The sequence below is a fragment of the Physeter macrocephalus genome, chromosome 10 (assembly GCF_002837175.3).
Source record: "Physeter macrocephalus isolate SW-GA chromosome 10, ASM283717v5, whole genome shotgun sequence".
NCBI lineage: Eukaryota > Metazoa > Chordata > Mammalia > Artiodactyla > Physeteridae > Physeter > Physeter macrocephalus.
The window spans coordinates 9946154-9968971 of NC_041223.1; the positions used below are offsets into that span (position 1 = coordinate 9946154).

The following is a 22818-nucleotide window of genomic DNA, read 5'->3' on the forward strand; positions in this document are numbered from 1 at the left end:
CTTTTTGAATTATGGTTTTCGCAGGGTATATGCCCAGGAATGGAATTGCTGGGTTATATGATTCTTCTATTTTCAGTTTTTTGAGAAACCGCCATACTTTTTTCCACAGTGGCTACACCAATTTACATTCTCACCAACAGAGTACAAGGGTTCCCTTTTCTCCGCATCCTCGCCAACATTTGTTATTTGTGTCCTTTTTGAGGATAGCCATTCTGACAGGTGTGAAGTGATATCTCATTGTAGTTTTGATTTGCATTTCCTTGATGATTAGGGATGTTGAGCATCATTTCATGTGCCTGTTGGCCATCTGCATGTCCTTTTGGAAAAATGTCTATTCAGTTCTTCTGCCCATTTTTAAATTGGGTTTTTTTTTTTTAATTTTGAGTTGTATGAGCTGTTGATATTTGTTGGATATTAACCCTTTGTCCGTTGATTTATTTGCAAATATCTTCTCCCATTCAGTAGGTTGTCTTTTCGTTTTGTTGATGGTTTCCTTTGTTGTACAAAACCTTTTAAGTTTAACTAGGTCTCATTTGTTTATTTTTGCTTTCATTTCCTTTGCTTCAGGAGACAGATCCAAAAATATATTGCTATAATTTATGTCAAAGAATGTTCTGCCTGTGTTTGCCTCTAGTTTTATAATTTCCAGTCTTACACTTAGGTCTTTAATCCATTTTAAATTTTTGTGTATGGTGTTAGAGAATGTTCTAATTTCATTCTTTTACTTGTAGCTGTCCAATTTTCCCAGCACCATTTATTGAAGAGGCTGTCTTTTCTCCACTGTATATTTTTGCCTCCTTTGTTATAGATGAATTGACCATAGGTGCATGGGTTTATTTCTGGGCTCTCTGTTCCACTGATCTATGTGTCTGTTTTTGTGTCAGTACCATACTGTTTTAATTACTGTAGCTTTGTAGCATAGTCTGAAGACAGGGAGTGCGATTCCTCCAGCTCTCTTCTTCTTTCTCAAGATTGCTTTGGCTATCTGGGATCCTTTGTGTTTCCATACAAATTTTAAAGTTATTTGTTCAAGTTCTGTGAAAAAATGCCATTGGTATCTTGATAGGGATTGCATTGAGTCTGTAGATTGCCTTGTGTAGTATGGTCATTTTAACAATATTAACTCTTCCAACCCATGAACATGGTATATCTTTCCGTCTGTTGGTGTTGTCTTCGGTTTCTTTCATCACTGCCATAGTTTTCCAAGTACAGGTCTTTTACCTTCTTAGGTAGGTTTATTCATTGGTATTTTATTCTTTTTGATGCAGTGGTAAATGGGATTGTTTCCTCAATTTCTCTTTCTGATAGTTCATTGTTAGTGTACAGAAATGCAACAGATTTCTGTATATTAATTTTGTATCCTGCAACTTTACCAAATTCATTGATGAGTTCTAGTAGTTTTCTGGTGGCATCTGTAGGATTTTTTTTTTATGTATAGTATCATGTCATCTACAAACAGTGACAGTTTTACTTCTTCCTTTCCAATTTGTATTCTTATTTCTTTTTCCTCTCTGATTGCTGTGGCTAGGACTTCCGGTACTATGTTGAATAAAAGTGGTGAGAGGGGCTTCCCTGGTGGCGCAGTGGTTCAGAGTCCGCCTGCCGATGCAGGGGACACAGGTTCGTGCCCTGGTCCGGGAAGATCCCACGTGCCGCGGAGTGGCTGGGCCTGAGCCATGGCTGCTGAGCCTGCGTGTCCGGAGCCTGTGCTCTGCAACGGGAGAGGCCACAACAGTGAGAGGCCTGTGTACCGCAAAGAAAAACAAAAAAAACAAAAAAAAAAAAACAAAGAAAGTGGTGAGAGTGGACATCCTTGTCTTGTTCCTGATCTCAGAGGAAATACTTTCAGCTTTTCCTCTGGGGTTTTTTGTTTTAGCTCTATTTCATTTATTTCTGCTCTGATCTTTATGATTTATTTCCTTCTATTAACTTTGGGTTTTGTTTGTTCTTCTTTTTCTAGTTCCTTTTGGTGTAAGGTTAGGTTGTTTATTCGATATTTTTCTTGTTTCCTAAGGTAAGCTATATCACTATAAACTTCCCTCTTAGAACTGCATTTGCTGCATCCCATAGGTTTTGGATCATTGTGTTTTAGTATTCATTTGTGTCTAGGTATTTTTTAATTTACTTTTGAGCTCTTCAGTGATCCACTGGTTGTTTAGTAGTACATCGTTTAGCCTCCACGTGTTTTTGTTTTCTGCAGTTTTTTTTCTTGTAGTTGATTTCTAGTATCATAGTGTTCCTATCAGAAAAGATGATTGACATCATTTCAACTTTCTTATTAAATTTACCAGGGCTTGTTTTGTGGAAACGTGATCTATCCTGGAAATAGATCTATCCCGATCCATGTGCACTTTAAAGGAATGTGTATTCTGCTGCTTTTGGATGGAATGTTCTGTGTATATCAGTTAAGTTCATCTGGTCTAATGTGTCATTTAAGGCTAGTGTTTCCTTATTTTCTGTCTAGATGATCTGTCCATTGATGTAAGTGGGGTGTTAAAGTCCCCTACTATTATTGTGTTACTCTCAGTTTCTCCCTTTATGTCCGTTAATATTTGCTTTATGTGTTTAAGTGCTCCTATGCTGGGTGCATATATATTTACAATTGTTATATCTTTTTCCTGGACTGATCCCTTGATCATTATGCAGTGTTCTTGTTTCTTGTAACAGCCTTTATTTCAAAGTCTATTTTGTCTGATATAAAGTATTGCTACCTTGCTTTTCTTTTGATTTCTATTTGCATGGAATACCTTTTTTCATCCCCTCACCTTCAGTCTGTGTGTCTTCAGATCTCATGTAGGCAGCACGTATATGGGTCTTGTTTTTGTATCCATTCAGGCACTCTGTTTTTTAATTGGAACACTTCTATTTACATTTAAGGTAATTATTGATATGTATGTTCTTTTGACATTTTGTCAATTATTTGGGAATTGTTTTTGTAAGTCATCAAGTCACAAAAGAAGGGGAAAAAAAGACCATCTTTAGTGTTATGTTTGGATTCCATTTTGTGTATGTGTATATCTATTATAGATAATTTGGTTTTTGGTTACCATGAGGTTTTTATATAGTGAGATACATATATACATAGTTGTTTTATATATATAATAGTTTTATTATATATATGTATTACATATATATTTAAGTTGCTGATCTCTTAATTTCAAATGCATTTTAATAACCCTACATTTTTTCTCTCCTCCCCTCACAATTAGTTTTTGATATATTTTACATCTAATTGTTTTGTGTATATCTTAACTGCTTATTGTGAATATAGATGATTTTACTACCTTCGTTTTTTAACCTTCCTACTAGCTTTGTGTGTGGATGACTTCCTACCTTTACACCAGGTTTGCCTTTACCACTGAGCTTTTCAGTTTGTAATTTTCATGTTTTTAGTTGTGGCATTTTCTTTTTTGCTTAGAGAAGTTCCTTTAACATTTCCTGTAAAGCTGGTTTTGTGGTGCTGAACTCTTAGCTTTTGCTTGTCTGTAAAGCTTTTGATCTCTCTATCAAATCTACACAAGAGTCTTGCTGGGTAGAGTATTCTTGGTTGTAGGTTTTTCCCTTTCATCACTTTATAAATATATGGTGTCACTCTTTTCTGGCCTGCAGTTTCTGCTGAAAAGTCAGCTGATAGCCTTATGGGAGTTCCCTTGTATGTTATTTGTTGCTTTTCCCTTGCTGGTTTTAATATTCTCTCTTTACCTTTCATTTTTGCCATTTTAATTGTGTGTCTTGGTGTGTTTCTCTTTGGGTTAATCCTTTATGGGACTCTCTGGATGTCTATGGCTGTTTACTTTCCCAGGTCAGGGAAGTTCTCAGCCCCTTTCTCTCTCTCTTTTCCTTCAAGGACCCCTATAATGTGAATATTAGGGTGTGACGGGGATTTTTGCAGAAACTAATGCCTGTGGCCAGCAATTTTTATTTTGGCTGGCCAAAAAGTAATTATTATTTCACTAACACTTTGCAGGTTATTACATTCAGTAGTTAAACCTGACACACCTGTAAAGTCTTCTAATTTTCATGAAATGTCTTCAATCCACTCTTTTGTAGTAGCAAAGGAGCATTCTCCAGCACTGTGAGTTTTATTTTCACTTTCTGTATCAGAATCGATCACTCAGGTTTTTTTGGTCTTATATTCACATCATCTGAATCAGAACTGTATTCTGAAGAACTATCATCTTCTGAGACACCAGTCAACATATGTTGCTCGGATGGTCCGAGAAAGTATCTGCATAAAATTCACCAAAAAATTCTTCTTCACTCAAAATTTCATGATGCATTATTTTTGAAAATTTTACGTTTGTAATATACACAGGGTTGGCACAAAAACCTAACGGAGCAAAATGTGAATAACAACAATCATAAGTTGTATAATGAACCCTTGATCACTTTTAAGCTCTAACAGCTTCGCACAGTGATGTTAATTGTATCTCTCTAAAAACATACTGATAATGTCTCTGGTCAGTAATGCATTAAATTGCCTTCATTTCTTTTCATTCTTTTTTGTGTTCAGCATCAGTCATTTCCACTATGTCTTTTCTGTCTTCCAGCTCACTGATCTATTCCTCTGTATCATTCAGTCAACTGTTGATTCCTTCTAGTACATTTTTCATTTCAGTTATTGTATTCTTCATCTCTGTTTGGTGGTTCTTTATTTTCTAACTCTTTGTTAAAAACTTCTGACTTCTTGCTCTGTGCATCCATTCTTCTCCCAAGTTCTTTGTTCATCTTTACCATCACTACCCTGAACACTTTCTTGGGTAGACTGCCCGTCTCCACTTCACTTCACTCTCTTCTGGGGTTTTACCTTGTTCCTTTGTCTGGAGCATGTTCCTCTGTCACTTCATTTTGCCTGTTTTTTGTTTTGTTGTTTTAATGTATATGGTAGGTTAGTTACGTTTCCCGACCTTGGAGAAGTGGCCTTCTGTAGGAGACACCCTGTGTCCCAGCAACACAATTCCCTCTTATCACCCAAGCCATATGCTCTAGGAGTTCCCCCTATGGTTGGTCCTTCTCTTGTGACAGGCTGACTGTGTGGGTGGTCTGGTAGGCCCCCAGTCCAGTTGGGTGCCAGACCCTGCCTTGTGCGGAAGCTGCCGACTGCTGGTTGACAGGGCCGGGTCACGAGGCAGCTGCCTGCAGAACCTCAGGGGGCCTTGGGGCTAATGCTGGCTCACTGGTGTGTGGAGTCAGGGTCCAGAAGATTCTGGGGCTGTTGTCTGCCCACTGGTGGATGAAGCCAGGTCCTGGCGTTAGTGCTAGACTACTGGCAGGCAGAGCCTTGTCCTGGAGTCTGGTTACAGGGCCCAAGGGTTTTAGAGCTGGTGTCAGATCGCTGGTTGGGTGGGGGTGTTCCTGACACAGTTGGGTACAGGGTCCAGGGTGTCCCAAAGCTTGTGTTGGCCTGCTGGTGGGGAGGCTGGTCCAGAGGCTAGAGCAGGCTTCCTGGAGGGCTGGGGGAGGCCCAGGAGATTCTGGAGCTGGTGCCTTCCCAGTGATAGGTGGGGCTGGGTCTTGGACCCTCTGGTGGACAGGGCCATGTCTAAAGGCAGCTGGGCTCATGAGGTCTTAAGGCAGCTGTCTGCTGATGGGTGGGGCTGTGTCCCCAACCCAGTTAGTTGCTTGGCCTGAGGCATCCCAGCACTGGGTCAAGTCTTGGCACTAATGAGCTAGAGGGAGGATTCCACAATGGCACCCACCAGCACCAGTGTCCAAGTGGTAGGAGGAGCTCCCAAGAATGGCTGCCACCAGTGTCTGTGTCCCCAAGGTGAGCTGCAGTTGCCTCCTGCCTCTCCAGAAGACTCTGCAAGACCAGCAGGTAGGTCTGACCCAGGCTCCTACCGAATTACTGCCTTTGTCCTGGATCCCAGAACATGTGAGATTTTGTGTGTGCCCTTTAAGAGTGAAGTCTCTATTTCCCTAGTCCTCTGGGACTCCTGAAATTAAGCCCCACTGACATTCAAAGCCAAATTCTCTGGGGGCTTGTCTTCCCAGTGCAGGACCCCCAGGCTAGGGAGCCCGACATGGGCCTCAGAACTCTCACTTCTGTGGGAGAACCTCTGCAATGTAATTATTCTCTAGTCTGTGGGTCACCCACTTGGGGATATGGGACTTAACTGTATTACCAGGCCACCATTCCTACCCGTCTCCTTGTGGTTCCTTCTTTACATCTTTTGTTGTAGAAGATCTTTTCTGGTAGGTTCTGATCTTTTTGTCCATGGCTGTTTTGCACTTAGTTGTGATTTTGGTGTGCTCGTGAGAGGAGGTGAGCTCAAGGTCTTTCTTCTCTGCCCTGTTGACTGAACTCCTCCACAGCTGTAAAACTAAAGAGGACTAAATGGTGTTCTTTATCCCACTTGTCTCCCTTCCTTCACCTTGCTCTGAAGCCTGTCTGTTCCTAGTTGGCTGTTTTTCAGACATGATTCCTTCTAGTGGTTCAGTTACTCACTTATGACCCTGGGAAACAAGTAAATAAAACTTGGGAAATTAGAGGAAACCCCATGCTGAAGTGGAGCAGCCACTCGGCACTCTCCTACCCAGGCCTCATATGAGTGTCCCAGCCTCTGCCTTCTCAGCGACTGACCTTGTTCCAGATTCCTGAGAAGGTGGGATGGTAAATGATTCTGTTCATGTCCTGGCTGGCTGATACCCCACTGGAAAACTGTCATTAGGCTCAGTTGTAACAGGTGTTCAACCAGAAAGGTGAAGGAAAAGAACCAAGCAGCATGTCGCAGATCCTGGCCAGAGATGTCTTTCAACTAAGAAAGCCCATGCAAGATTCTTCAAGGGGGGCATTCTTGGGATTTTGGACAAAGCAGTTCTTTTTGTTGGCCACCCTAGACATTTAGCACCACCCCAAGTCCCCACACACCCCCAAACAGCAATCCCCTGTGATTGTGACAGCCAAATTGTCAGGATTCTCTACTCGAGAACTGCTATTTAGAACTACATTTCCAGTCAGGGATACAGTACTGCCTTTAGTTGAAAACCTTTCATCACACTACAAACTAGAGAGCTGCATGGAAGAGGGGGTTAGGGAGAGACGTGTGTGTGTGTGTGTGTGTGTTCAAGACTGGTGTCTGAGACCCAAACACAGAAATGGCAGGCATGGACCTCCTGCAGACTACGTATGATGGACAACCTTATATGTCTTCCAGCATCAGAATAGTTAAACCAAAATGATATAACTATAAATTAATGCTTTTGACAAACATACCACGATATTTATATCCATATGAGCTTTGTTCTTGGAACACAGTACATTTTGATGATGCTGTAGTGACAATAGCTAACATATATTGAGTACTACCAGGTGCTGGGCTTTATATACATTATCTCACTTAATCCTCACAACTCCGTAAGCAGGTAATTATCTCCATTCTGCACACATGGAAACTACCCCTTAGAGAGAACAAGCAGATTTCCCAAGCAGTGGAGTTGGGCTTTGAACAGAGAGGTGTATCTGATACCAGGGTCTGTGCTAAAATGGTGCTACGATGACTGGAATAAATGACTAGGAATTTACAAGTCCCAACAGGATGTACCACCTGAATTTGGAAACACTACAAGGATTCAGCTTCAAGTTGAAATAAGTAAGCATCAAGATAAAAAAAAAGAAAAATACTAGCCGACGCTCAAAAATCACTCCAAGAATGACTTACATTTTGCTGTGAGTCCAGGGTGCTTCACAAATCTGACTGAGGAGATCTGTATCCTTGGGAAATAATGGTTGGGATATGGCTGATGAGAACACTGCAGTGCTGTGCTGCAGTGCTTCTGAAATACCATCTTCAGAACAGGACCATCTGCGTGAAAAGGATGAATCAAAGCGTGTGGACCTAGTATTATCCAAGGTGCAGGTTATCCACCTCCCATAAGGTCGCGTTCCCCTCGCTCAGGGCGGTGCGCGCTTAGGTGGCGCTGGCACTGCCCGTCAAGCTCTTCCAACCTCCTGCTCTGACTCTCGGATTCCAAATCACCCTCTGCTGAGAAAAGCTCTCCATAGATTTTTCAACACTGTCTGGCACATAAAAACATTCTACTCTATCTGCCATTCATCGATTCTTTATTTACCCCCTACTAGGTTACTTCTCCCCACTCCTTCCCTCTGGCCCCCAAATTCTTTAAGTTTGAATGGCTTCAGTATGTTTATTTAGACAGAAACCCCATATTCTCAGCTGCAGCTTTCTATATGAAGGCCAACAACACATACCATTCTTCTGGTAGGAAATAAATGTCATTGAGGGTTGACGATTTAGAGCACGTTGCCTTCCAGGCTTAGAGTGGAGTTTTATGTTATTTAAGGCCCAGTAGACTTTTACTTGGAAACAGAAAAGAGGTATGTCTCATTGTCTTTCAAGGCAGCGAGAACAGTCTTTACCTTTTGTTGGTCTTCCTTTGCCTGGCGTCCACAGCAATGACGTATCAGTCGGTCAGCAGCGGGGTATGGCTCTAATTGCTTTGGCTCTTTTCCCCATCTTTTAACATCTGATGACTGATTTTTTTCATCTTTCAGATAAAAGACTTTCGAAGTAAAATGCAATCAATATTTCCAGCAATTCCCAAGAACTCTGACTCGGCTGTTGAATGGGAGGAAGCATTGAAATCCAAATGAGACGAGCATGGTGGGCGAAGTCCAGAACGATTGTTACAGGAAAAGCTGGCTTTGGAGGTGTAACAACAGCAAAGGGACTCGACGGATTCCTCCTCAGGAAGAAATGCAGATTGTTGGGTGAACCTATGGGGTGGATGGCATTCAGTGTGCTCCTGGGAGGCCGACAGTCATTTCCGTGCGCTGTACTTTACAGCGGGTTTGGTTATGTTCATATGGGGGGGGGGGTGTTGGAGGGAGGGCAAAGTTCTCCCAAAGTTAGGAAGACTATTTAAAAATAGTTCTGTGAGTGCCTTCTCTGTGTGGAGGAAATCCCAGGGGAAATACTTTTATGACTAACAGCTGAACCCAAGTTTTTTACCTGAAAGAAAAAATTATAACATATGATGGAAAATGTTTATAAACAGACTCCTAACAGCAGTAGTACCTTGATGTCTAATTAAATAAAAGTTTCAACAGCCTTTCTTGTCCGTATGTGGCTGTCAGAACTTGGAGCACTTGCTCCTGTTAGGCAGACTCCAAAGTGACGGGTTAACGGGTGACTCCTGTCCATCAGACAGTGGGTGTGGCTCTCTTGTCCTGAACACAGTCTTTGATGTGTATATGCCAGTCATTTACCTGACAGCCTCACCTTAGGCCCTGTAAATTCTTAGACAAGAAGCCAGTAACAGATTATGATAACTTGAAATGATAATCATGTGAAAATAATGATATTATGGGTATAAAATGTACTTTTTTGACAAGTTGGTTCTGGGTCCCTAAACACTGACAGTTTATAGCTTTATTTCAGTTGCCAATATAAAAATAGTCCAATTATCACCTAACAAATATTTTTAACCAAAAAGATACCTGAGAACTGAGTCTCAGGTAAATTAAAATTTTAAGAAAAGTACTTTAACATGTCAGTATGACCAGAAAATTAACCTCTGGTTGAATATCATTGTGTATATTCTTTATAATTGCTTAGGCTCTAGTTAGCCATCAGTTTAAAAAAGTACATTTGAAATTTATCTGTTAAAATGAAACCTTTTAGTTTTAAGAAAAAATTTTAAATGAAATGTCAAGTGTCTAATGTAACATTTTTCTCTGGACTGTGTTACCCTGTTAAAATTGCTGTATTGTTAATTAAACAGGTGTAATCAGCACCTGGGATTCATATGTAACCTGTTTGTTTAAAATCCAAGAGTAAAAGAAAAGGATTGTGAAATTTATCTCAGTGTATGTGGAGTAGAAAAACTCTTCACCCACCTTTCATTTTTAACTAAATCTCTGCTAACAAAATATCTCTAGTCTTTGAATGCAATGAAGGAAGGAAATTGGGAGGAAAACTGAACAGGTTTTTGTCCCTATTATGAGTCTGCGTCTAGGTGGCTGGTGGGCGTGCCACCACCCAGCTGGAAGCCTAAAGGAAGGAATGTTTGCGTGCATGTTCGTGTGACATGCCTAAGGTTTACAAAACCCTTCCATATGTGCCTGTTGTCCTTGAGGGGTGGGGGTGGGGGGCACTCCCATAAGAATGATGGTGAATCACCTGCTGAGGAAAGGTTGATGGGGACAGATTCCCTAGAACAGGTACCAAGCATAGGCTCCGGTTGCATTTTTAAAGCCAAAATGAAGTAACAAAGATGAAAGTTAAAAGAAAAACAAGCAATATGACTGACTAAAGTGATTTTTTTCTACAGTCAGAACTCAGATATCAGAAGATGTAGTCATTTGTCTATTCCTTTTATACCAGAGGCATACTGTTAAACTGGTTAATGGAAAGGAAAAGTGTTTAACAGATAATGTTACTCTTTATGTGAAGTACCATCTGTATACTGAGTTCTGAATGTTCCTGGATATGGAAGAGAGGAAATGTTATGGAATTTCAAGTTTGCCTCCTTCGCTGTCTCCATCTTGGGTAGAGTATGACAAACATAATCACATTTATCTCCTGGAGCATAAAGAGTTTTAATCACCCTATCAACCAGGATGACATTTTTCACAGACTTAAAAAGGAATAGGACAGACATTATCTTGCCATAAGCAATCCATTTCATGGAGGCTGAGCACTAGAGATTTTTTAAAGGATGGGTAACACAAGCCATTTCCATTTCATGTGTAAGCCACCATTAAGGCAGCTTCCGTAAGAACGCGGCTTACCCTGGTTGAACGTTAAGCTTTAGAGTCTCGGCGCCAAGCTGCTGGAGAAAGCAGCGTGGAGTGTAGAGAGAGACCGTGGTGGGCGGGGCGCGACTCCCAGGGCCTCAGGATTCATTCAAGGGGAAAAACAAGCGCCTATTCTGGTAGGTTCTTCCTGCCCTGTAAAGACGTATCCATGGGCAGCTGCTGTTTTCAGAGTCAAGAAAATAGTTTCTGAACAAACTGGGAATGAAAAATAGGGCACAAGACGCCCGGCGGCCTCTCTCTACAAGAAACAAGGATCCTAATGACGGGAGAGACAGCGAGCCGCTGCCCAGGCCCCGCAGAGCCAAGGTGTGACCGCAGGTGACCCTCCCTCCATCGCACTGACACAGGCTGACGCTGGAAAAAACCTGCCTCAGCTGCTCGGTCAAAAGGGGGCACCTGATCACCTCGCCTGTCGTACATTCTGCTTAGTCTCACGGATAGTGTGGGACTCGGCTTGCCAATTAACCCTTGTAACCTAAGAGGAACGTAAAAGAAATGAAGGGGGGGTGGGGAAAGCCCATGGGGACAAAGGTAATTAAAATCCACTGAATTTAGCAGTTTCACTTGGGGCAAAATTTAATCTCTCCTACGTTTGGTTCTGTATCTTCTTTAAAACAAACATTTAAGTACAAATGAAAATCAGCCAGGGAAAATATAAAATTTCTCCAAATAGTTAAATTTCTCATGAACGTTAGCAAAATATACATTTTTATAGAATTTTATCAAGTACAAGTGAGGTGTTTTTCCTTTCTGCCGAGTCACTGAGTTATATGTCAAGTATTTGGGTTTCTGTGTCGGTGTTATCAGGATTAATTATCAAAGGCTGTGCTTTTGTGAGTCTAGAAGAGGAAAGGAAGCATCCCGCAAGCAGTGACATTAATCTTGTAACAATGAGTGAGGCTGTTAGCAGATTTTGTCTGATGGCAGATTACTCAGTTTTGGAGAAAATTATAGTAGCACAGTTCTCAGGAAGCACACAGAGTTCAACTTTTCTGCCCAAGTACTAGCGGAGTGATTCAGGACCTTAATTTATATTTCTTACATAAGCTAGGTGAGGCCTTTTGCCTTTGGTGAGGCAAGATCAACTTAGTAAAAAAGAAAACAAAACCACAGTAAAAAAACAAAAACAAAAAAGATTCCGTATTAATGTTCTTAATGACAGAAGGGTAAAAGCCATTCTTAATGGACTCCTAAGAATCTAAATTAGGCAAACCAAGGAAGCTTGGCACATTTCTAGAACACCTTCTACCTGCTTACCTGAAAACGCTCCAGAAATTCCTCCTCCCACTGCCGCTGACGCCCCGGGCTTCGAATGGGAGTGCAGCCCAACAGAAGACACCACAGGACACAGCCAGGGGGCTGCTGGGACTCCAGCACGAGGGCCCGCTGTCTGCAAAGAACAAGTGGACGAAGCTGAGCTTTTATAAAAGCTTGGATTTGACGTTCTCTACGGAGCTGTGCTAACCTCTGCAGAGTCCCTTGGCTCTGCCAACCGGGGTGATGGGAGGGTGTTTATTTTTATTTTATTACTCCTGGTTGTCTTCTCCAACTGTTCCTGTTGGAGGCTCTGTTTCCCTTCGCTTCCTACTGTGAGCGAAGCCCAAAAGGTAGACATCCTCATCTGGACGAGCCAGGCGCTTACCAGTGGCGGACGGTCACGGCCCCCGTCACCGCCACGACCTTTGCCTGTATCCTTCCACTTCCCTTCAGTCCACAGTGGCCACAGCTAGCTACAGATCCTTCAGCTGGGACAGAGTTTTAAAAACTAAGAAAATGCTAGTGGTAAATCTCATGCAAAGCTAAAATAAGACCTTGTTAAAAAATAAGAACGATTGAGGAAACCCTTTCCTCTGAGCTTGCTCTTATGCCAGCCCTGATTCTCTTTTCATAGATTCTTATTACGAATGACTGTAGTAGAATGTCTGTGGAAACAGCACTTTATCAAGTCTTCCAACTCCCTGTTTAAAGAGAGACTTTTCTTCAACATGGTAAGCGATGAGACAGGCTCTACTATGGTGGCCAAGAATGCAGGGAGATGGGTTCCCCGTGCCTTATTCAGGCTCATGCAGAGTTGGAGGTGGATGGCACTTCAACCTGCAGGATGGGGCTGCGACCCAACAAATCCCAGTTTTCCCTGTGCCTCTTCAATTCCCGTGGTGTCCAAATTTGACGTCTCTGATATGTCTACGAATACTGAGTTGGGGGTGGAATCCAGATTCTTCTCAGGAGTGCATTTGCTTTAACTTTTCAATATTACTGAAGGAGCAGGGAGGGAAGCGCTGGGTTAAAACACGGGGTCAGGTGACACCTTACAGAAACACCTACATCCCTGACAGGGAAGCAGGCATTCATCCTTGCCTAGTTGCTTCAGGTTCAGGATTAAGCCCTTAGTAAATATAGGGAGGGAGGGAAGGAGGAGGTGGGAGAAAGAGCGAGAAAGGAAAAGAAGGAAGGAGATGGGAGGGAGTGGGAAGGGATGGAGAGAAAGAAGGAAGGAAGGAAGGGAGGAAGGAAGGGGGAGAGAGGGCAGAGGACCAGATGAAGAAGGGAGAGAAAAAAGTGGGAGCAGGGGCGTCCTCACTGGGAAGAGGGTCCACATGTCCAGGACCACACATCCAGCTCCTGGAGAAACTGACACTTGCCTTCTCATCCATGTGGACCACATCTACCTCAGCCACCAACACGCAGGAGAATAAAAGCACATAAGAATGATGAAAAATTGGTTTCTGAAGTGAGCCCTGGGCCCCTGCTGGGGTTTCTAACTCCCAGTACTATGACTAGATAGTCCAAAAATTAAAAATTTAAAGCAAGATCCTAACGCATTTACCAACTCTGAGTTGCCGAGCAGGAACAGAGAAGAAGATCTGGAAGAACAAGTATTACTCAGGGTGACCTCATGCCTGGCCAAGTCTCGCTGTGTAGCACCTGGTCAGGCACCCAGAGGTATGAATGGGGAGCATTCTCCCTAAAAACAAATGATCTCAAAAAAAAAAAAAAAATCCCTGCCACTTCTCACTTCACTTTAGAAACCTCACTCTCTTCCCATTTGTTGGCAATGCCATCTAGAAATAAGGCTCCTTGCTCCTCGCTGGGGTGGAGTTTTAGTGTGTAGCCAGAGCCCCTGAGTTGAAGTTCTCAGAGCGCTGAGAGCAGGAAGGGCACAGAACACCTTGGGCTCGGTCACCCGGGCGCAGCGCTGTTCACTGAAGAAATCAGGCAGGGACCAACCCACCACCCACTTCCCTGTGGACCTAATATGCCCTGGAAAGAAGCCCAATAATTCTACCTAATCTACCCAATTTGTGCCTTTGATGTAAGCTTCGGCAGTACATCTGACTTTCTGGCTCGTCGCTGAATCGTTTTGAGCACACGTTAATTACCCAGCATGACAAACGCGCGGGTCAGCTGGTTTTCCTGGGCTGTGTGTGCCGGGAGGCGCAGGAGTTATTAGAAAAGTTCGGGCCGGCGGGTTCATATCATCCCTTCCGGCATCAATGTGTAATGCCACACCCCGTGCCTGGGCTTTAAGAACTGAAATTAAAAACAGCTCTCTCAAATACACGACAGGCTGACAGTCTTACGGCCCTGAACTGTCCTGACCGGGGGCAATGACTATTCTAAATCACCCGCTCTTAGTAGCTGCTCAGCAGCCCAAGAGCTACGCCAACCACGTCACATCCAGCGGTGGTCAGTGACAGGGTGGGCCAGAGACAGCGCCTCCTCTAGACGGCAGCACCCTGAGCTAAGCGGAGTCCCGGGAGGTGGGGAGCTCTGAGCGCCGCATGTGTTTGGTCTGCCCCAGAAAGCATTCCTAAAATCACCTGGCAACTAACTTCAGGTGCATCCGCTAAACACGAAGCGCCTCCAGTCCAGCAGCAGCCGTTGCTGCGGGGCAGCCCACGCGCTCCCCTGAGCCGCCCCCTCCTCTCCATGCCCCTCTCTGCGTTACTCCGTGGTGGCCAGAAGACGCTGGCACACCTCTCTCTTGGCCTCCGTCTTCTGACTCACCTACACTTTCTCCAGCTCCTTGTCTTCCAGATCCTCCTCCTCCTCCTCCACCAACACCTGGAGAAGCAAGATCCTGTTCCTAAGCAGAGGAACACTTAGTCCAACCTGGGGGAAGTCCTCCCAGTCTCCTGGCTGGCAGAAGGTCAAGGCGGGGCGTCCCAGTCCTGGGGCTTTCGAGGACTCCCCGTGTTTCTCGGGGTGCTCTGCTCCTGGACCTGCCCCGAGCTCTCCCGTGGAGACTAAGCGAGCAGCATATCGGCCCCGGCCTTTACTTTTTCTCTCTCAGAACAAGGACCTGTGCACGAGCGATTCTGCGACGCTGTGTGTCCCGCTCAGTTCCGTTGCCTCTTCGCAGTGGTGCCAGCAGTCGGCCAGCCACCTCCCTCTTCTCTCTGAAGATGAGTTGATTTGTTCTCAACGGGTAGTCTGCTCTTCGGAGGCCTGTGCTCTGGGCCCCGGGGCGGGGGGCATGAGCTCTGCCCAGCGCCCCTGCTTCCTGGCCTGGGTAGCCAGGTCCCAAACCTCGTCCTTGTTCCCGGTCAGTCCCCAAGAGTCTCTTCAGCACCACCGTTATGCGCCGATAAACATTTTCTCCGCAGCTAAAACTCCTTTATGACAAGCCCCGTGATCAACCTTGAAAGCTTTCTTCGGGGCCCGGGTAGGCGGGCTGTCCTCTGGGAAGGGGTTTGCAGGGGCCGCTGGTGGCGGGAGGGGAGATCTGAGTCCCTTCGCTTCCTGCTCCATCCCACCCGCCCCGCCTCCAGGCTCCTCCAGCCTCCCGGCCTCAACCCCACACCTAGCCCCTCCGCTTCCAGCAGGGCCGACTTTGGGCAAATGACCCACGCAGGCCCGCTGTCTCCGTCTCTAAAATGGGCACAAGAACTCCCAAGTCCGTTGTTGGGAGGGTGAAACGCTGGACGCGGCGGCCAGCTCCCGAGGCCTCCGGCCCGTGCTGCGGGCGCAGCAGACTTACGCTAGCGAGCCCTGACCCCTCGCGTGTACGACGCCCCTACTCACCCCGCCGCCGCGCAGGCTCCTCCCAGGGCCTGGGCCTCCAGCTCCTGCGCACCTTTTACCGCCACCCAGCGGGTGGGAGGCCCACGGGCCTGGGCTTCAGAGGCCACACCTGCTGCGGAGCCAGATACCGCGGGGACGGGCCCCCTTCCACCCCAGCGCAGCCGTGAGAGCTCAGACCACTGGGCGTCTAAGGGGGGGACAGAGGGAGCCTCGGTGGCCCAGGTGAGGGCGCACAGGGCCTATAGGTTCACCCCAGTGGGGAAAGGAGCGCTTCTGCACCTTGGTGCTCTGCCGAGACCCTGGTTCTCAAACCGCAATCAGCCCGAATGAGAACCACCCGCATCACTTGAGAAAACACAGGTCCCGGCCCCGCCCACGGCTTCGAGTCAACGGTCTGGGGCGGGGCCCGAGAATCTGCCTTTCTACCGAGTTCCCCGGGTCGCTGACGCCGCTGGTTCAGGGCCCACAGGCTGAGAACCGCGGCCCTACTCCGTGTCTACCTCCGATGATGGCGCTCGGGTGTCACAGGGCAGCATCTCTGTTAAACAGCCTTCTCAGGCTTCTGTGAAAGCCAGAGTTCCACACTTCCTGAGTCTGCTTTCTCCCTAGTGAGAAATAACACCTGTCCCCTGGGCTGTCACCCTCCAAGGCCCACTCGCCACCCTCCCCTCTCTCGTCACCGCCAGTTCACTTTCCCAGGCAGGACCCTTACTCTCGTCCAGGCAGCCGGCAGGAAGGCGCACCTCCACTCCTTGACCTCGCGGAGGGCCACACGAACCCCAGAAACGCACAGAGCCCCGCACAGGGGTTCGTTCAGAAATGAGCAGTGAGCACTGGACGCGTCTGACCCGGCTCAGTCCCCAGCCTGTTTCCTGGGCAGGGAGACAAGGTGACAGTAAACGTCAGCTTGACGAGAGTTCTTCCCCGCAGACCTGAGAGAACGGCCTGGAAGGGGCGGAGCGGAGAGCCTGCGGAGCTGGGTGCAGAGGACCGGGGAAGGAGGGCTCCTAGGAGGCCTGGCAGAGAGGGAAGGGAGTCTGTTCGTAGAAGGCCTTGGCTGACCTGTGAGAAGCTGGGATTTTACCTCTAAGCAACGGGAAGTCCATGGAGTTTTCTGAGCCGGTGACATTATGAAACTGGCATATCCTTTTTTTTTTCAAGATTTATTTAGTATTTAGTTTATTTATTTCTGGATGTGTTGCGTCTTAGTTGCGGCCTGCGGGATCTTTCTTTGCGGCGCACGGGCTTCTCTCTGGTTATGGCGTGCGGGTTTTCACTCTCTAGTTGTGGCACGAGGGCGCTGTAATTTGCAACACGAGGGCTCTCTAGTTGAGGCGCAGAAGCTCAGTAGTTGTGATGCGCGGGCTTAGTTGCCCCGAGGCATGTGGGATCTTAGTTCCCTGACCAGGGAATGAAGCTGCCTGCGTCCCCTGCATTGGAAGGCGGATTCTTTACCACTGGACCACTAGGGATGTCCTGGAATTTCCTTTCAATCATTCATTCATTTGAAGCACAATCATTAAGTGCCTGGTAGGTGCTGGGGGGACACAATGGTGATTAGAGAGCCCCTCCTTGAAGCACTGACAGTTTGCTGGGGGCGGGGGGTTGGTTCTTTTGACCGTGAAGGATGGACTGGAGGGAGAGCCCGTGGCCTGACCCAGGGTGGCCTTTGCTCTCCCTCAGCCTGGGCCCTACCCTGCACTGCCAGGACCTTGCTTGCACACACATGTGGACAACCAGATGATACCTGGTGCCCCACTAGCCGCCCCTTGCTTCTCCTCGGGCCCAGGGGTGTGAACACCAGCAGGGCAGGCCTCTCTCGAGAGGACAGACCCTGGGAGGAGGCCAGGGCCAGGTGGGTCCCCTTTTGCAGTCCAGGTCCCCCCATCCAAGCCAGGTCCTCTTGCAGCCGTGCACTGAACCTGCCCCTCTACCCTCAGGCTGCAGAGCTGGACTCTCCTGTCACCTTCCCTCAGAGGCCCTTGTCATTGAGCTGCCAGGATGCTCGCACTAAGTTTAACCCTGAGTTACAGTAGGTTTATCTCCTTCTTCACATCCTCCTCCTCCTGAATGAGTTTCCAACTTTCTAGTCCCATTTTAGCAACCCTGTTGTGCACATGTCTTTCACTGGAAGCAGCCTAAAAACCTTTTCAGAAGCTGACAGTGTATAAATTATAAAAATTAATACTGCTGGAATCTTCCCATTGTCACTCTCTTATTTTTGGACTTATCCAAAGTCCTGACTTGGAGTCTGTGATACATTCAACAAAAAACATTTTATGCATGGAGACATTTTAAATTTTCTATTTCTGTGAAAGACCCTGGGCTGCTATAATCCTGGACTCACAACTGAGAACTTTTCCAGGGAAATCGGCTTGTAAACGTTGTTACTTCGCATAATGACTGCTTGCACCACCTCACCTAAATCTGAACAGGTATTGCTTAAAATTGGGGGACTATTTTTAGCTAGCTGAGGCCATTCCCGTCTTCTCTGGGCCCTTTGCACTTGAGGTGTGACCCCTCCCTCAGCCACAGTCCGGTTCTTCTGGCGATGACCCTGGTTATTCACCCTGGTTGGGTCTCCTGCCTCTCCCGAGGCCTCCCCCCAAGCCCACCTGGGCTCACCTGGGGAGACGGGACTTTCCTCATCTTCTGGGCCACATGAGCAAAGCAACTGCCACTTGCAGAGGCAACACTGATCCTAATTGTGGGTCAAATTTTGAGCTAAGAATAGCCTTCTTAAAAAGAATCTACATAACTAAATTTATAAAGTGCTGGCAAAAGTCACAGCTCCAGAGAGGCTGGCCGTGTGGCATGATTCTCACCGTGAACAGCATTATCACAACCATTTACATATATATGCATCTATTTACATGCAGTTATCACTGGCTGCCGAGGTTCCTGTGATTTTGATAATCTTCTTTACACTCTTCTGCACGGATTTTTTTTTTTTCAGTAACCATGGATCACTCTTCGAACTAGAAAAAAAACGGAGCTTTTAAAATAATTTTGAGAATAAGAAAACATTGCCTACTGTATATTGGTTGATCTAAACCCCCAGACAGTCCTCAAGTCCAGTTCCCAGGAGGGGAAGCAGAAATGCCCCGACTCCCTCTCCAGAATCACAGCCCCACCTCCTGAAGCCTGTCTCCATCCTGGCTCCTGCCTGCCTGGCGCCTCTCAGATTAGATTAGGTCATCAGGATCTCTCCACGTTCTCTCTGCCTCCGGAGTGAAGCCCAAGCTCCCCTCTGGACCTTCCCGCTCACACCCCAACATGAGCGATACGGGTTGAATCATGTACAGCCCCCCAAGGCACACCCAAGTCCTAACCCAATACCTGAGAAGATGCCTTTATTTGGAAATAGGGACTCTGTAGACCTCATCAGATCGACTGGTGTCCTTATAAGAGGAGGAGAAGGCACGCAGGCACATGGAGGAAGACAGCCAGGTGACCAGACGGGAGGCAGAGACTGGAGTCATGTGTCTACAAGTCGAGGGCCGCAGAGGATTTCAGGGAACACCAGAACTTGAGAGAAAGGCCAGGGACAGATTCTCCCCTGGAGCCTTCCGACGGACTGGAGTGATCCTCTCGACACCTGGATTTTGGACTTTTGGCCTCCAGAATAAATTTCTCTGAGAGAATAAATTTCCTTTGTTCAAAGCCAACCCAGGACACTGATAGAACGCCCCTGTGTGCCTCACACTCACATGAGCCCCGCAGCCTGCTCTGAAGCCACCTGCACTGCCAGCCCCCATGCCACTGGGCTGCACGTGGCCCTACCGCTTGCCTGGCCGTCCCTCTCCTGATGTGCCAGCTCCTGAGGAGCTGGGCCCACGCCCTGCTCCCCTGCCAACCACGGCCCCCATGCAGCCAGCACTGTCACGCGGTAGATGCAGGGCAAATGTCCCCATCTCGGGGACCCGGTGGGACGCAGAGGGCAGCCTCTCCCGCTCTCCCCTGATGCACCACGACAGCCTTTCCTTCTGAGATCGGTCTACACTCCCACCATGTGCCCCTTTCCCAGTCTTCCCACGTTCGCGTTCTCAACGACTCGGGCGGCGTCGATTTCCGGCTGGACGGGACGGTGGGGCCCAACCTGAGGCTGCACTTCACGCTTCTCCCAGCAGAGGGCGGCCGAGCCCGGGCCCCGCGGCCGCCGCGTGTCGCGGTCTGTGCCGGGCCGGGAGCGAGGACAGGCCGCGCGGACAGCCCGGCGCCGTCGGCGGGCGACGGCGCGGGGCTTGGCCCTTCCGGTGGCCAGGGCCGGCCCGCGCAGGGTGGGGCGGCGGAGCCACGACCGTCATCTCGGGACACGGCGACCGCGGCTCGGGCTCGTCTCATCCCAGCTAGCGTCCCCGAGCCTCGCTCGCTCAGTCCCGGAGCACTGCTTCGTTTCCGCCTCCTGCCTCCACTCCCTGACCCCGGGCCGTCGGGTCTCCGGGGCCCATGCTGCACACCTCGGACCCCGCGTCCTAGAGGCGCGGCCTCAGCCACGTGGTCACGCGCGTTTCCCCCTCCCCGCCCCCGCCCCCCCGAGGCTTACAGACCCCGACGACGGCGACGGTCCTCAACGTCGTGCAGGGTCTGCGTCCCCAGGACCAGGCCCCCGGCTGCACCCAGACCCGGTCCACCCCGGCGCGCTCCGATTCCTTATTTGCAGGCTCCCTCTCTGGCCCCCTCCTCCGACAGCACTGCGGGCGACCCCTGCCTATGGAGCCAAGGCTGGAGGTCGGCAGACCTGCCCTCTCACTGCCTCTTTGTGACCCCAGCAGTGTTTCTGGCGATGTGGGTTTGACGTGACTTTGCCCAAGTGTTTGCCTCTTCTCTACTTTTTTGAGTGACTTTTCTCCCTCTTGCTGCCAGTAACTACCATGTTCAAGGTACAAAACTGAGAAAACAGATAAGCCAGTAAGTGAACCCCTGAACTCCAGCCTCCGTCAGTAACCACATTAACATCTTGGTGTAGGTACGGCCACATCGTGCCCTCTGCGTGTAGATATGTATTATTTTTCCCCAATGGGGATCACACCCTCTCGGGACCTCTGTAACCTGCTCTTCCACTCAACGACCCACGAGAGCATCTCACCACGAAGGCCGCAGCTGAAAACGCACCCGGGGGTCCCTAAGCCCGCGAGGGCTCCCTCCGGGGACCTCTGGGGAGCAGAGGGGAGCGTCACAGGCACCCGTCCCCAAGACTGGCACTGCCCTGGGTAGGTAAGGTCTTTACTGGGAGGCAGCGGCCTGGGGTTTTGGTTCCTCCTTTTGAAGAGACACCCCCCCCATGCCGCCCCTTTTCTCCAGCTCCGCCCACCTTTGAGTTGAAACAATTCTGCGCTTTTAGAGCACCTCTTCTCTCTCCTGTGACTATATTCGACAAACACAAAACGAATCCATAGCCACACACGAAAGAACATCATTCTTCTTTCTGCATCTGGGCTGGGAAGCATGGGCCTCCAGATCAGTGGTTCTCAAGGAGGGGTGAGGGGTGAGGGGTGAGGGGAGATGATTCTGACCCCAGGGGACGTTTGGCAACGTGTGGAGACGTCTTTGTCATGACCTGGGGGGTTGCTACTGGCACCTAGTGGATAGAGGCCAGAGATGCTGCTGAACAGCCCACAAGGCACAGGACGGCCCCCAGAAGTGAAGAATTAGCCACCCCAAAGGTCAACAGCGCCAAGCTCCGGACCTCTGCGTCAGAAGGCCCTCGACGCTCTCCTCGGGGCCCAACAGCCTGGCAGCCTCGGCTGGCCTGTAGCCCCACCCAAGGGGCCATGGCCTTGACTGGTCACTGCTAGGCCCTGTCCCTTCAGCCAGGACATGAAAGGGCTGGTGACAAAGAAGGCAAGAGGCTGGAGGGCCAGTCTCCTGAGTGAGAGGACGAGCAATGGGGTGGGGGAGGGTTGGGTGCAGGGGAAGGTAATTTGGTAGCCCTGCTTTTCTCATTGTCCTGGTTTCCCATGTTCCCTGAGCTATTCGGGACCAGCTGCAATTCACCACTTTTTTTTTTTTTTTTTTTGTGGTACGCGGGCCTCCCTGTGCTGCGGCCTCTCCCGTTGCGGAGCACAGGCTCCGGACGCGCAGGCCCAGCGGCCATGGCTCACGGGCCCAGCCGCTCCGCGGCATGTGGGATCCTCCCGGACCGGGGCGCGAACCCGGTTCCCCTGCATCGGCAGGCGGACGCGCAACCACTGCGCCACCAGGGAAGCCCTATTCACCACCTTTGACTGCAGACCCCCAGGGTGTTAGAGCTCAAGGGAACCTGAGACGTTTCTAATCTGACCGCCTCATTTTCCAGGTGGGACATGGGGCCCCATCTGAGGTGCACTCAACGCCTCGTGCCTCAGGTTTCTGAACTTACAAAGAGCAGCATCTCCCTGTGTCAGGCACCAGCTGTGCCTGGGGTTCTTTCACGCACCTCTGCACCACTCACGAGCCTGTGACGAAGAGTCACCCCACCTCACAGGTGAGGACCCTGAGGCTCTCAGACTCCAGGTGATTTACCTGAAGCCACAAAGCTAACAGGGGGAGAAGGACGTCCACCCAGGTTTCTCTCGCCCTAAACCAGACCAGGCCGCTGGCTCTCAAACTTCAGTGCTCGACAGAATCACCCAGGGCGTTTGGAAAATGCTGATGCCCAGGTCATGCCCCAGAGATCCTGATTTAACTGGTTTGGGGGGGGCGTCTGGGCACTGAGACTTTCAAACGTTCCCCTGGAGTGTCCAACTGCAGCAGAGTTAGAGAGCCCTCGGGACACATGCCCTCTGATCCACACCCCAAGAGCGACGTTAATGTCGGGGTGTGAGGTGGGGCAGGGGAGGAGCTGTTGCAAGAAATCATGAGATCCTTGAATGGCTTCTTGGAAACAAGCCCATATTTTGTGTCTAGAAGCCTTAGGATTGGCTTCAAATGGGCTTCCTTTCCACCTGAATGTTGAGGTTCCGAAACCTGGTCAATTTGAGGCCTGTATTTTCTGGCTTCTTCTTCCTCCTTGGATGTTTGGAGAATTGAAA

The 22818-nt window shown here is 48.4% G+C and overlaps 1 protein-coding gene across 1 annotated transcript in view; it reads left to right on the forward strand.

The window, feature by feature from the left end:
• Nucleotides 1-9895, forward strand: part of TMEM242 (transmembrane protein 242) — a 50599-nt gene extending 40704 nt beyond the window's left edge. Inside the window, exon 4 of the mRNA XM_024122653.3 lies at nucleotides 8516-9895. Coding sequence (XP_023978421.1) covers nucleotides 8516-8614 — 99 coding nt within the window. The 3' untranslated portion in view covers nucleotides 8615-9895. The remainder of the gene's footprint in view (nucleotides 1-8515) is intronic.
• Nucleotides 9896-22818: the final 12923 nt, after the last annotated feature.